This window comes from Cucurbita moschata, unplaced genomic scaffold, assembly GCF_002738365.1.
Source record: "Cucurbita moschata cultivar Rifu unplaced genomic scaffold, Cmos_1.0 Cmo_Scf00042, whole genome shotgun sequence".
Lineage (NCBI taxonomy): Eukaryota > Viridiplantae > Streptophyta > Magnoliopsida > Cucurbitales > Cucurbitaceae > Cucurbita > Cucurbita moschata.
The window spans coordinates 1877181-1890518 of record NW_019268558.1 but is presented as its reverse complement, the minus strand read 5'-3'; the positions used below and the strand labels follow the sequence as shown (position 1 = coordinate 1890518).

Genomic DNA, 13338 nt, shown 5'->3' with positions numbered 1-13338 from the left:
CAAAGAGAACAATATCTATTAACGGTTGGCTTGAACAGTTACAACTAAAGTTCCTCAAAACTCCAAAATCGTACCTTACATTTCCAAGCTCAATCTCCTCCTATAGTCCCTCTTAGTTCACAAATCCTTCATGAAGGCTATAAAGCTTCCTCTAATGAGTCTATATCAATTTTAGTTTGTTAATATTAACCATTTAAACTATTTATTCTTACGCATTAGAATTATTTGATTCGATTAAAAATTAAAGTAAAACATTGTATAAGAAAGAACGAACGAGTTGACGAATGTGCGTAGTGTATTCAATGACAAGGAATTATCAAGGTGTAGAACCTGATGTTTACTTGTTGATTAAATTTTAGCAAATGTTTGAAATCATCAATATAAACTCCTAACGACCGTTATCTACGGGGGTAAGCTTATGCTCAAAGTGGACAATATCATATTATTATGGAGAGTCATGATTCCTAGCATGGTATCAGAGCCATGCCCTAAACTTAGCCATGACAATAGAATCCTCAAATATCGAACAAAGATTGTGAGCCTCGAAGGTGTACTAAAAAGGTGACTAAAGTGTCGAATAAAGGGTGTACTTTGTTCGATGGTTCCAGAGAAAGGAGTCGAGTCTCGATCAAGGGGAGGTTGTTCGAGAGCTCCACCAGAGAAAGGAGTCGAGCCTCAATCAAGAGAAGGCTGTTCGAGAGCTCCATATGTCTCAGGAGAGGCTTATAGTGTACTTTGTTCGAGGGGAGAATTATTGAGGATGGTTGGGAGTGAGTCTAACGTTGGCTAATTTAGGAAATGATCATGTGTTTATAAGTAAACGAATACATCTCCATTGGTTTGAGGCCTTTTGGGAAGCCCAAATCAAAGCCATAAGAGCTTAGGGTGGAATCACTATAGATATCATATTATTGTGGAGAGTCGTGATTCCTAACAGAGTTTTGCTAGTATTTGATAATCATTTATTTTTTTTAAATAATTTTTTTAATGATTTTTCTCCAATGATTTTCATTTTCTTAAATAAACATTTAAAATTTTAGTTGTATTCCAAAAAGAAAATCAAATCGTTAAAACTATTTTTTAGTTTGAAAACTTAATTTTTAAAAACATTAGTAAAAGTTTTAGTAGCAAAAGAGAGTTAGAAATATTATAAATATTATATAAATTTTTAATATTACAAAAAAAATTAAGTAAAAGTTTTAATAACAAAAGAGACAAAGAGTTAGAAATATTATAAATATTATACAAAAGTTTAATATTAAAAATAAAAATCTAAATGATTATGAACTAAGACGTTGAATACTCTAATTACTTCCAAATAATCCTTAAATTTTAAGATTATTATAATCCAATTTAAAAATATTAAATTAATAAAAATCCAAACTTTAAAAAATTTCAATAATACTTTAAAATTTAAAAAAAAATTAAAAAATACCCATAAAAAAATGGTTTAAATATATTTAAATTTTTAAAAATTTTATTAATATTTTTTTTTTGAAAACTTCAAAGCACATTTATACTTTTTTTTTTGTTTAAATTATATTAAAAATAAAAAAACTCTAAATCTAGTAATTTATTTAAGATTCCTCGTACATTTTCAAAAATTATAATAATATCTTTGACCTTAGTAAATATTTCAAAATTATCCAAAATTACAATATTATTCTTAATTTTTTTTTAAATATATCAAAATTACTATTGAAATATATTAAAATAGAAATTCATTTAGAATAATTAATGAAAAATCAACGTTTTTTTTAAAATGAATTCAAACACATATTACAATCACGAATGTATCATTGCAAGTCACCGTCATGATATGGAAAGATTGTTATTTATTTTTTAAATAAGAATTTTAGTGTTTTTTTAATAATTAAGAAAAAATATAACAAATTTTAAACGGAGAAAAACAATAGTTCCCTATAGAAAAGATAATTGGGAGTAGAAAAGTAAAGGACACCAAAAAAATTCATTCCCACCGCCCCGAGTTCAACCTCTCTGCTTCGATTCTTCTTCCCATAAATAAACCCATCGCTATCCATTTTGTTGGTTTCAATTTGTTCTCCGAGTTTGACCGGTAACCTTTCTCTTCAATCTCCACGCTTCTCTTTTCAGTTTTTAAATTTCTATCATACCCTTTCCTCAAATCATTATGTTACCCCGATTTTAGGTTGCGGATTTGTATGAGTGGATCCGAATTGTGGCGCAAGAAAGTTTCGAAATCTCCTGTTGGTTTAGCGAAGAGGTGATTTTTCTGCTCTAGTTTGGAGACCCGGGGTTAAATCCTATTTTCATTTTCTAAATTTTGAGCTGATTATTGAATTCTATGTTGCCATGAGTGCTTTGTTGATGATCCAATTGGTTCTTGTCAATTTGGTTGCCAATTACTTATGTCGTTGGGATTGAAAGAGGATTGGCTGGTTCTAATATTTGCTGGATTTTTTTAGCTGATTATTGAATCGGCTGTTGCTAAAGTGATTTGTTGATGATCCGATTTGTTCTTGTCAATCTGGTCGCCAATTTCTTATGTCGTTGGATTTGAAAGAGGATTGGCTGGTTCTGATATTTGCTGGATTTCATTAGGGCTTATTTAGAATGTCTCCATAGAGAAAATAGTTTTTTGTTTATTCCATTATTATTGTTCGAATGTCAAATTTCTTCTAGTTTATATATTAGGAGGTCAACTGTGTCGAGGATTGACGTATCAATTAAGCAAACAACAATTGAAATCTGCAATTCATTGGTTAATCTTCCAATCCACGTTTGACTTTGTTCTATTTATGTTAAATTAATTAAAGGAGCGAGATTATGATGAGTTGTATGTATCTTCAGGAAGTTGACGTGAGAAGAAGACTTTGCTGAGGGCATAGAAGAATGGCCAATACTGCAGCAGCCTGTGCAGAGAGGGCAACCAGTGATATGCTGATTGGTCCAGACTGGGCCATAAACATTGAGCTATGTGATATTATTAACATGGACCCTGGGTAATAAGTTTTTATTATTTTTCCTTTTTCAGATTAATCGTACTATATTTAGATTGAGGAAGTGCAACTTTGTTTCTCCTAATGTATTTTACAAATTTTAAGAGACATCGTCTATGCCATTTTGTAATCCTTTTTGTCTCTTCTATCGTTTCGGACAGGAATTGTTAAATTTCATCAAAGAAAGTAGGATATATGAAATCAGAACCAATGGGCCCCCCCCCAGTTCAGGAACCAAGCGAAAATCATAAGAACTATTTAAACCGAAAAGATGAAAAATAAAATGAGGCTAAAAAAGTTTTTTGCTATTTAGTCACAAAAAAAGCTACAAACTTATCTTAAACTAAATGATGCTTTTAGCATTAATGTACTAAGTTTCTTGTGATTTCTTTGGTGGTTAGGCTTTAGAGGGGAAGAACTGCCTTTTTGCAGTTGTAATGTTTCAGTTGTTTATTTGGTTTTGTTATTGGAGACAGATGGGAGAGTACTTTTATTAATCCAATTTTTTTACTAATTGTTTAATGAGGTAAACTTCTTGGTTTGTGCTTGCATTTTGAAGGACATTCTCTGATGATTATTACATACTTTTTCTAATTGGAAACAAAAATTGTATTCGTAGTTTTGGTTGTAATTTTATCAGATATCTGTAGTGAAGTCCTCTGATTTAGAAACACGGTGAAATAGAGAAAATTCCATTTCATCAAAAGAAGTGCTTGAATTAGCTTAAATGCTCATTAATCAAAAGACTTCAATCTTGTTTGGATTGCAACACTTTGCATGATAATCTCTTAATCCATTTGCTGAAAGACATATTTTGGTGAATGACTAACATGCAATGACTTACGAGTTATGATTAAACTTGTGACTAAAAGTTTCCCTTTCTCAATGCAACAGTATACATTGCATGAGAATCATTTTGTGTTTTCGTCATAATAATTCTTTTTTTCTTTTAATATTTTAAACCTCTCATCATAACCTCACATTTAGTAGTGTTAAATAGTCGTCATTGAGAATAGTCAACATGCACTTAAGCTGACCAAAATACTCACAGATATATAAAACAAAAATTAACCTCATTGGCTTGTTCAATGCCCCTCTTGGATCTTTGTAATCAAGGATTTCTCATTCTTTTGAACTGGAGTCCTTTCTTAATTATGTAGTTTGTTAGTTTTCTGCTTTTCTGGCTCCTTCTATTTTGTGTTTGACCATTCTTATATTGCCCCAGTGTATTCTTCTATTTTATCTCAATGAAAGTTGTTTTCTTCATAAAATAAAATAAACCTCATTAGAGCATGTTACTTGAAAATTTCTTTAATCTATTTGCAGAAAGAAATCTGTTGAATGAATGAATGACTAACATAAAGTGCTTTATGCTTAAATTTGTGACTTAAGAGTTTCCTTTGCTTAATACTAGAGTCTGCACAATAGATTATTTCCGTTTTAGTTGTACTGCTTTTTTTAAAAAGTTTTATTGACGATGGTCTGAATCTCATATCCCACTTTTCTCATCTACATCATTTTCATTTTACAATCAACATGCTTATTCTATTTATTGTGATGGTTTTGAACTTTGATCATTGTTTCAAATTGTCAATGTCAGGCAAGCAAAGGAGGCCTTGAAGATACTCAAGAAGCGGCTTACAAACAAAAACCCCAAGATTCAGATTTTGGCTCTTTTTGTAAATTTCTCTTTCCCTTATCGAATCAAATTTTATCGAGTCACTTACACTTGCATGTTTTAACTAAACTAGACCATGACACTGATTAATTCATTAAATCTGAAGCTATTGTGTATTATACTTGCATTTACTATAAAATTTTGGCTAAATTTACAAAATATCCCTGATCTTTGCCCTCGGTTTTAAAAATACTTATGTTATCTTAAAAGTTGCAATATTACGCTTGACCTTTCATAGAAGTCATAAAATTATTTTTAGAGTATAAATTTGTTGAACGTTGGACAAAAAGTGTATAGAGTGGTAACCTAGAACGATATGATAGTGACTAGGACACTTGACTGCATTAAGTTTGAATGAAAGAACATTGTTTTGTCACATCAACTTATTGTCCAATATTCTAACAAGTTTTCTATTTCAAGGGTAGTTTTGAAACATTTATGAAAGGTCAAGGATAATATTACACTTTTAAAAGAATATTGGATCTTCGGTTGTATTCCACAAAAAGAAACCACTCCTTGTAGAAGTTTTTTTTCAAGATCAAACAGAGAGATTGATACTATCACACTAGTTCAACACACACAAGAATCTCATGAAAGCTGAACTCGTATCATTGGCAGTTAAGGAAGAACAACCTTGGAGAAAAAAGTGAGAAAAAATTGAATGTATTTTCCAATTAGTACCCTTTATATAAGAGAGAAAACGAATCACAAAACCCCTTATTTATGCATTGTACTTGTACTTTTAACTTCTGGATAGATATTCTCAATATCTTCGGATGAACCTCTCTTCATCTAGGGAGGTCAAGAGTTTATTGGACATGGTCTTAATTTACTATCCCTTCAATAATGCACAAGCTCTGTTATGGACTAACCTCAATATGACTTTTGCGAAATTGAAGAGTTTTCCCAGAAAAGATACAAACTCATTCTAGGCTTTTCAACAATGTAGTTTACCCTGCTATTCTTTTGGTGTAAAATTGTCTAATACTTTTGATTCCTATTGTCATACCTCCCTCATTGCTAATTGGGAAAGTTTTTTGTAAGCATCATAAATAACACATCCCTTTTGTAAATTTTAAACATCAATGAAATTGTCTCTTACAAAAAAGGAAAAGAAAGAAAGAAAGAAAGAAAGAAAGAATAGGGAAAGTTTAAAATGAGGGGCGAAGTTCAAGGATCTTTTTATAGTTTATCCAAATTTTCCTTTGTAGATTTGTGGTTTTTCTGTATTCTCTCGATTGCTCCATTATGTTTTGGTCACCCATTTGTAATTCGTTCCTGTGTGAATGATTCGAGGCTTTTTTACCATATCCAATATGTAAAGCTCACTATGTCTTCTTTCAAATATTAATCATATAGGCCTTGGAGACTCTTAGCAAAAATTGTGGTGAGAATGTGTTTCAGCAGATTATTGAGCGTGACATCCTGCATGACATGGTTAAAATAGTGAAGAAGAAGGTGACTTTCTATATTGACCTATGATATATGACTAATAAAAGGACCTGTCTATGTGGTTCCATTTTGTTTATTCATTGGTTGTGCTGCTTTTTTCTTCTTTGCAAACTCAGGCAAGCATAGTAATGCTTTCTTTCAATATGTTTCAATTTTGCAGCCGAGCTTGGATGTGAAGGAGAAAATATTAGTTCTAATAGATACATGGCAAGAAGCATTTGGGGGACCAAGGGGAAGGTATCCCCAGTGCTATGCTGCTTATAATGAATTAAAGGTAGGTAGTTTTTTTTCTTTATTCATTCTTTCTCGAGCCTGAAACTCTGTAGAGTGATCTTCACTTGCTTTATAAAACTTCTTATAGCGATCAGCCGGAAATTATGTATAGTCACCTTCACTCGCTTTATAAAAGTTCTTTAGCGATCTCATTCCCTTAAACAGAAGATATTTTATGTGTTTTTTCTTCTTAACCCTTGTCCAATAGAAGTTTAACTTAGCAATTGCCTGAATCAAATTATAAATATCATTTTCGTTGGTTTCTATTTTGAATTATTTCAATTCATTCGTTTGTATGCCAGCTGTGCATTGAAACTCTTAAATTTCATGTTCTTCCGGATGGTATTAAATTTTTGCTTGATGCTTGTATAAGATTTATGTTGCTACAGGGCTTCTATATTTACATTCCTTCGTTTTTATATAATATCATGATATAAGTAAGCAGTTATTTATGCATCACACACAAACCTGATTAATTGTTCTTTAGGTGCTACTTCTATCTCTAATTTTCTCCATAAATTCTCAAAATTCGTTGTGCTAAGAAGTTAGTGTGCATATATGCCAAAGACCCGAAGAAAAAGCCTTCAGCAAGGAGAATTGATGACCAAAGAGAAAAAAACCTTCAATAACATCTGGACTGAAAAGAGAATAAAGAGCCCTTCAAAAGAATATGTATACCACCCGAGGAGGCAAAAGAGGGCAGCCTGAATTATTCCTTTTAAGCTACAATGTAGATTTGGAGAGCCTTCTATCAATAAGAGGGAATATGGTTCTTAGAAGATAACGAAGGGGGATTGGCTTTGAGAATGGAAGATTTGACTGTAGCTATTTCTTTCATTGCTTAAAAAAACTCGGTCATTGAAGTTGAGAATTCTTTCATGAGGAACCGTAAGATTCCTATTTGATTGAAATGGAGATGGGGGCTTATCATGATTGACGGGAAGTGTGATGGTTTAGTAGCTCTCTAATGATTGAGTTTATTTTATTTTATTTTATTATTTTTTTTCCCATTCGTTTTCTTTTGTTCCGATGGTATGAAGCTAGTGAAGTTCTTTTCAACCTTGATGTGGGTTTCCATGTGATCTAATTACTAGAGGACAGGGTTTTAGGAGCATATCTAATAAAGCCACCACAAAGCATTGCTAATGCCAAATGAGGGATTTCAAGTTCCATTTTTGAGAGGGTTCCATCCTTCAAACATTTGGGTTGATATTGATAAAAAAAGGAGATAGTATTATTGGCTTTTTGAGGTTTAAAGCAGACAATGGGAGCCACATTTGATTTTGGAGGACTCTTGGGCGTTGGAGATCCCTTGTCCATGTGAAGGTTCCAGCTTTATATGGTTTATATACGAAAGAAGGAGAGGTTATTGGTGATTGTTAGAGGGCTGTATCACAGACTTGGGACACTGGAATTAGTAGAAGACTCGTTAACAGAGGGATTCCTAAATGGGCAGAGCTCTAGAAAATTCTAGATGCAGTCTGAGTAGCTACTCGGCAAGATAGATTGCTGTGGAAGATTGATTCCGTAGGATCCATCATGCCAAAATCTGCGTTCATCTTACTAAGCCAAAAACGAAGATGGGAACTCCCCTGGTGCATGAAATCTGGAAATGTGAAGTCCAAAGAAAGTCAGTTTTCATATAATCCTCCTTATAGAAGTCTTGAAACCTGCCGATAAACTGCAAAGGAAGTTCCCGAGTTGGTTGTTATCTCCCTCATTCTTCTGTTTGTGTTTGAAAGAGGCTGAATCCTTGGGATCACATCTATCTCAATTGCCCTTTTGCTCGGTTGGCTAGGTCCTCCCTGTTGGCAGATTTTGATATGGCTATTTGCGGTCCTGGAAAAGTGGACCTTTGGTTATTGGAAAGTCTGGGGGAAAGTTCAACGGGAAAGCTAAAGTTTTATGGAAGCATGCGGTGAAGGCTAATCCTTCTCTCATTTGCAAGGAGCGAAACCAGAGGATCTTTGTGGATGGAGTGACATTAGTGGATTCTTTTTGGAGTATCATACAACATACTACACCTTGGTGGTGTTTAAACTATAAGAATTTTTTTTCATAACCTCCCTATAATTACTAATGATTGGAAGGCTTTGATCGTGTAGCTTTTTCTGGCTAGGGGTTTTCTTCCCTTAGCTCCGATGTTGTTTGCTCCCTTTATGTGCTAATAATATTTCTCAAATTTCTTGTCAGGAAAAAATAGTTACAATAAAACTTTCATATTGTAAGTGAAGGTTTCTTGCTTGGTTCTTCATTCACATTCGAATAGAAGCTAGTTGAGGTGGAAATACTTTTGCCTGGAGAAAAGAAACTAGTTGAGGTGGAAGGCGAGGCTTTGGTAGGCTATTCCTTTACATTAAAGTTTGGCATCATGGTGGGAGGCGCATGGGTAATCTTTAATGAGCGAGAAAAGAAGACCAACCCAAAAGATTTTTGCTTACAAGTATCATGACGTTTCTTTTCCTACGGGAGTTACCAAATTTAACAAGCTCAATGGTTTTCTCCTTCTCTGTTGGGGGGTTCTTCAATTTTAAAAACCAAACCCACATATTCATCACCTCTAATTCTCTATTTCAAAGAATTTGATTCTGCTACCTCTAAAAGCACTGTCAATCTTGATGATGGATCTTCTTTTGCACAATCACAACCACAGAGTTTTGCTTGAAGCTCCAGCTCACGGCAATTGAAGAGTAAAAGAAAACTAGAGCAGGGGTCAGGGAGAGGCAGAAGGGGGCTTAGGTGAGGAAGAATAAACCATGGAAAATGTGGGAGGCAGACAGAGAGGAATTCAGGAGAGGACGCATTTCAAATAATGCAACTGAAATTTTTGGTTTCTGGGTTCTGTTAAAAATGAATATCAAATGGGTTAGGTATCTAGAAATTCTTCCATCTGGCTTTTATCGTGCAATTGTCTGATGCTCTTTTATTATGGTGTTAATGGTCTGAATTTTGGTGGTAGGAGTCGATTATTAATAGAAAGTGATCCAGAAATTGGACAAGAAGCTGAAGTGCCGAGTGCAGAACAATTTACTTGGTCGAATAGTAAATGATATAGAATGCCTTCCTTTCAAAAGGAAAATTGCCGCTTGGTTTTTGGACTTGAATCTGATAGAACTAGGTTTTGAAAGATCCTAACCCACAGATCCTAAGAAAATAAATTTTTATAGATTTTTTTTACCATTTGTAAGAAACTACACAGGTGGTGTACTTTATAGTATGATAAGAATAAAATGGTCTCTGTCGGTTTTGAAGATTTTTCGCTGCTTCTTGAACCTGAGATGAGTCTTCTTTATTAGGAGGGAGGAATTCGTTTATTTGTTTGTAGTTTTGGGTAGTGATCCCTACTCTTTAATAATTACTAATTAGGAAAAGGTTATGTGATTATTTTGGTTCTGGTTGTGGAGAATTGGTATCATTCCGTTCTCCACTCCTTCCTATGGTGAAAATTAAGTGGTGAAAAATTACCCCTCACGTTACTTCAATTTTTTTCTCATACTTCTAAAATTGATCTTTTTCCTGTTTGTGTGTGAATTGATGAAATCTTCATTCGATTTCTTTTTCCCTTTTTGCCACGTACCGATCATTACTTCCATTCTTAATAGAATCTGGCCTTTCACAGAATGCTGGAGTTGATTTTCCACCACGAGAAGAGAATAGTGTTCCATTTTTTACTCCACCTCAGACCCAGCCCATTGTTAATCAACCTGCTGCAAGCTATGAGGATGCTGTACTTCATGCCTCTCTCGATTCTGATGTTTCTGGCCTGAGGTACTTTGAGCTCATTTTCTCCTGTGTTTGTTCCTGACATTCCACCACTAAATCCTCTGCATATCTGTTTCTGTCCCACTCTTGCATTATTTGAATTTTGCATAAAAATGTTATTCATTCTACTTGTGTCCTCCCATAGCCTTGTGTACATTTATCTCCGAAAGTTTTTGGTCTAACTGCTGTCTATCAAACTGAGTTTATAACGTACTCAATAAGTTTAACAAATCAAATAACTGAACCATTTAGAGTATAATAACATATAAATGATAGATAAACCAAAACAGTTAACCACCCACACGATATCAAGCTTTTAGTACATCATCCACCCACTCGATTAATCCACCCTCGTTTCCCCATTGATTGGTGTGGCATTGCCCCATGGTTTTATATCATCACATAGAAATGCAGTAATAGTTACCCTTTGCAGCCCCTGTGGTTCTTTTAACGTTTTATAATGTCAATCCGCTGGTGATGTGCAACGGCATTGGTTGTTTTTTTTTGGTCTATGCTACGATATAGTTCATGGAAAAATTGCTTGCTTTGACTTGAACCCTTGGGGATAATTTTGGCCAGTTCTCTAGTTGTTAGATATGTTCTTAATATATAGCTAGTTTTCACTCCTATTTGATGGGCAAAGGATTACTAACAAATAATAATTTTATTTATAACAGCTTGCCAGAGATTCGGAATGCACAGGGGCTTTCAGATGTGCTATTGGAGATGCTTGGTGCTTTGGACCCTAAAAAACCAGAGGTAGGTTATCTGTACATCTTCTATAGACTGAATTTGTGATATAAAATTTGTTTAAATTAAGCCGATTAAGTACAAATTTCCTTTCAAGATGCAGGAAGTTGTGTACTATTACAAACTTATCTACTTCATTCTTGTTGTGTTAAACTGCCTGAATAAAATAGGCACAGGACTAGCTGAAAAAAAGATCAAATAGTAACTAAGTTAATCAAATAAAAACAAAACAAGGGTAGTACTTCTGTAGGCGATATGTCCCTAATATCAATTAAATTTTTTCATGTGTATGTGCTTCATTAACACTGAAGAAAACAAAATGTTCCTTGACAGGGCGTGAAGCAAGAACTGATTGTTGACCTGGTTGACCAGTGCCGGTCTTATCAAAAGCGTGTCATGCTGCTTGTAAATAGTACAGCGTAAGAGTTTTCTTTCCCAGCCATTTTTTTTATTTTATTTTTATAAGAAACAAGGGATGCATATTCAGAAGAGAGGTATAATAAAAAAAAAATGATGCTTTGTTTACATTTTCCATACTCTGTATGCTGATTATTGTTTTCATTTCACCAGAGATGAAGAACTTTTATGTCAGGGATTGGCTTTGAATGATAGTCTGCAGCGAGTACTTGAACAGCATGATAATATTGCGAATGGAACTACTACTAGGAACGCAACAGGAGCTGAATCATCATCTCTTCCGATTATAAATGTCAGCCATGATGATGACGAATCAGAAGATGATTTTTCACAGTTAGCTCGAAGGTATTTATAAAATTCTCTCTACGAAATGATCTCCATTGAAATGATCTCCATTAAAATCTCTGCTGAGTGATTACAGTGTTTCTGATAGTTTGAGACTGGGCTTGAATGTTCATTCTTGTTAGGAGTTAGGACATGATTATTGTATAGAATTGTTAGATCAAAACATTTGAGTTTCTAAACGCCCAACATTCTTCCCATTTCATATTTTCATGGAAGTTCAATGTATGCATTGTAATTCGTTGCAGAAAACCAGCCAGCAGTAATACAGAAGGAACTCGTGTTGGCCCTCTTCTACCTCCTCCACCATCATCAAAGAGGCCTGTTGTTACAGGAGGCAGCGGCGTGGTTGATTACCTCAGTGGTGATGCTTACAAATCAGAAGAAACATCAGAAACCTCTCGTCCACCGTTCACAGTTCCAACTTCAACCCCGCCGTCTTCTTCTCCCCTTCCCCATGTTGAACGCTCTATCCCATCACAGCCACTTCCCACTGGACAACCTGTGTATGATGAACCAGCTCCCACGAGCAGGTCTGCTGATCCGCTGCCTCCAGCACAATGGGGTTCACAGTCCCAAAGCTCCTTTCTTCCACCACCACCATCAAAATATGATCAGAGACAACAGTTTTTCGACCAACAAGAAACTCATGGGTCAGGTTCGTACGATAGTTTAGTCGGACATGCACAGAGCCTCTCTCTCAATTCACCAACCCCAACTAAGCAGGAAAAGCAAGAGGATGTACTATTTAAAGATCTGGTTGATTATGCCAAAGCTAGGTCGTCTTCTTCGTCAAAGCCGAACCGATCTTTGTGAACATTTTGTTAAAAGATGAAATTAATTGGTGTTGGGGTACAGATTATAAAGTTGCGTTTAGCCCATCAGGTCTTGTGCACCAAATTGGAGATTTATCAATTACCAAATTATATTTTGGAATAGGAAGCCTGGTTTTTGGTTGTGTATGTATGGTTTTTCTGGGTTGTGAATGGATCGAGCACTTTGTTGCATATATTTGGCTTTTATCTATCTATTTATATATAATTTATACCATATGTACTTACATAATTACATCATTGTTGTAAATTAGTCTAGTCCGAGATGGATCTTGCTTAAATTACTTGTATTGATTTTTATGTGTTTGGATTGTACAACAATGCACACATTCATCTAGATGAACACAAAGAGCAAGAGAGAGAAATTGGCTCCAAATATGTACAGTAACATAATATAACTCTCAAAGGTCTATTTGAGGGGATATATATGGTTTAGATAGAAAGTACTCGAAATATATATATATATATATATATGTATGGGTCATAGTTCTCTACCTATTATTTACCAAAATACAGCTTTATAACCGACTAAACTCAAGTTTTAAAAAATTTCAAATCGATCTTCTACTGGGTCCTTATCATTAAACGTTGAAGTTACACTTTAATTTCATTAAAATAAATTAAAGTACTCTAAGTAATGAGAAAAATACTTAATTGAAAAAGAAGAAGAAAAAAGGTTGCCAAACTAAAATTACAAGTACACTAAAAATGATTGCACTTTTTTTAAAAAAAAATCATTTTATGTACATAATTTGTTTAATAAAAAAACTTTATTGAATGGTCAAATTCACTTAACAAAGTAATGATGATATATATATATATATCAAAAAAGAAAAAAAAAAAAAAAAAA

At 34.0% G+C, this 13338-nt stretch overlaps 1 protein-coding gene across 1 annotated transcript; it reads left to right on the top strand.

The window, feature by feature from the left end:
* The first annotated feature begins 1944 nt into the window (after positions 1-1944).
* On the top strand, positions 1945-12681 carry LOC111433425 (TOM1-like protein 3). Its single transcript, XM_023070478.1, has 11 exons — positions 1945-2077; positions 2171-2245; positions 2833-2984; positions 4582-4660; positions 6019-6117; positions 6272-6385; positions 10004-10152; positions 10824-10905; positions 11230-11315; positions 11467-11658; positions 11904-12681. Exons 3-11 carry the CDS (start codon positions 2875-2877, stop codon positions 12469-12471), a joined length of 1479 nt encoding a protein of 492 aa, XP_022926246.1. The 5' UTR covers positions 1945-2077; positions 2171-2245; positions 2833-2874; the 3' UTR covers positions 12472-12681.
* Positions 12682-13338: the final 657 nt, after the last annotated feature.

What these genes read in the sequence shown, in the direction of transcription:
- LOC111433425 (XM_023070478.1), top strand. Translation starts at nt 2,875, where the DNA reads ATGGCCAATACTGCAGCAGCCTGTGCAGAGAGGGCAACCAGTGATATG. An exon ending in TTAAAATAGTGAAGAAGAAG is followed by an intron (nt 6,118 to 6,271) that starts GTGACTTTCTAT and finishes TCAATTTTGCAG; the next exon opens with CCGAGCTTGGATGTGAAGGA. An exon ending in TCTGATGTTTCTGGCCTGAG is followed by an intron (nt 10,153 to 10,823) that starts GTACTTTGAGCT and finishes TATTTATAACAG; the next exon opens with CTTGCCAGAGATTCGGAATG.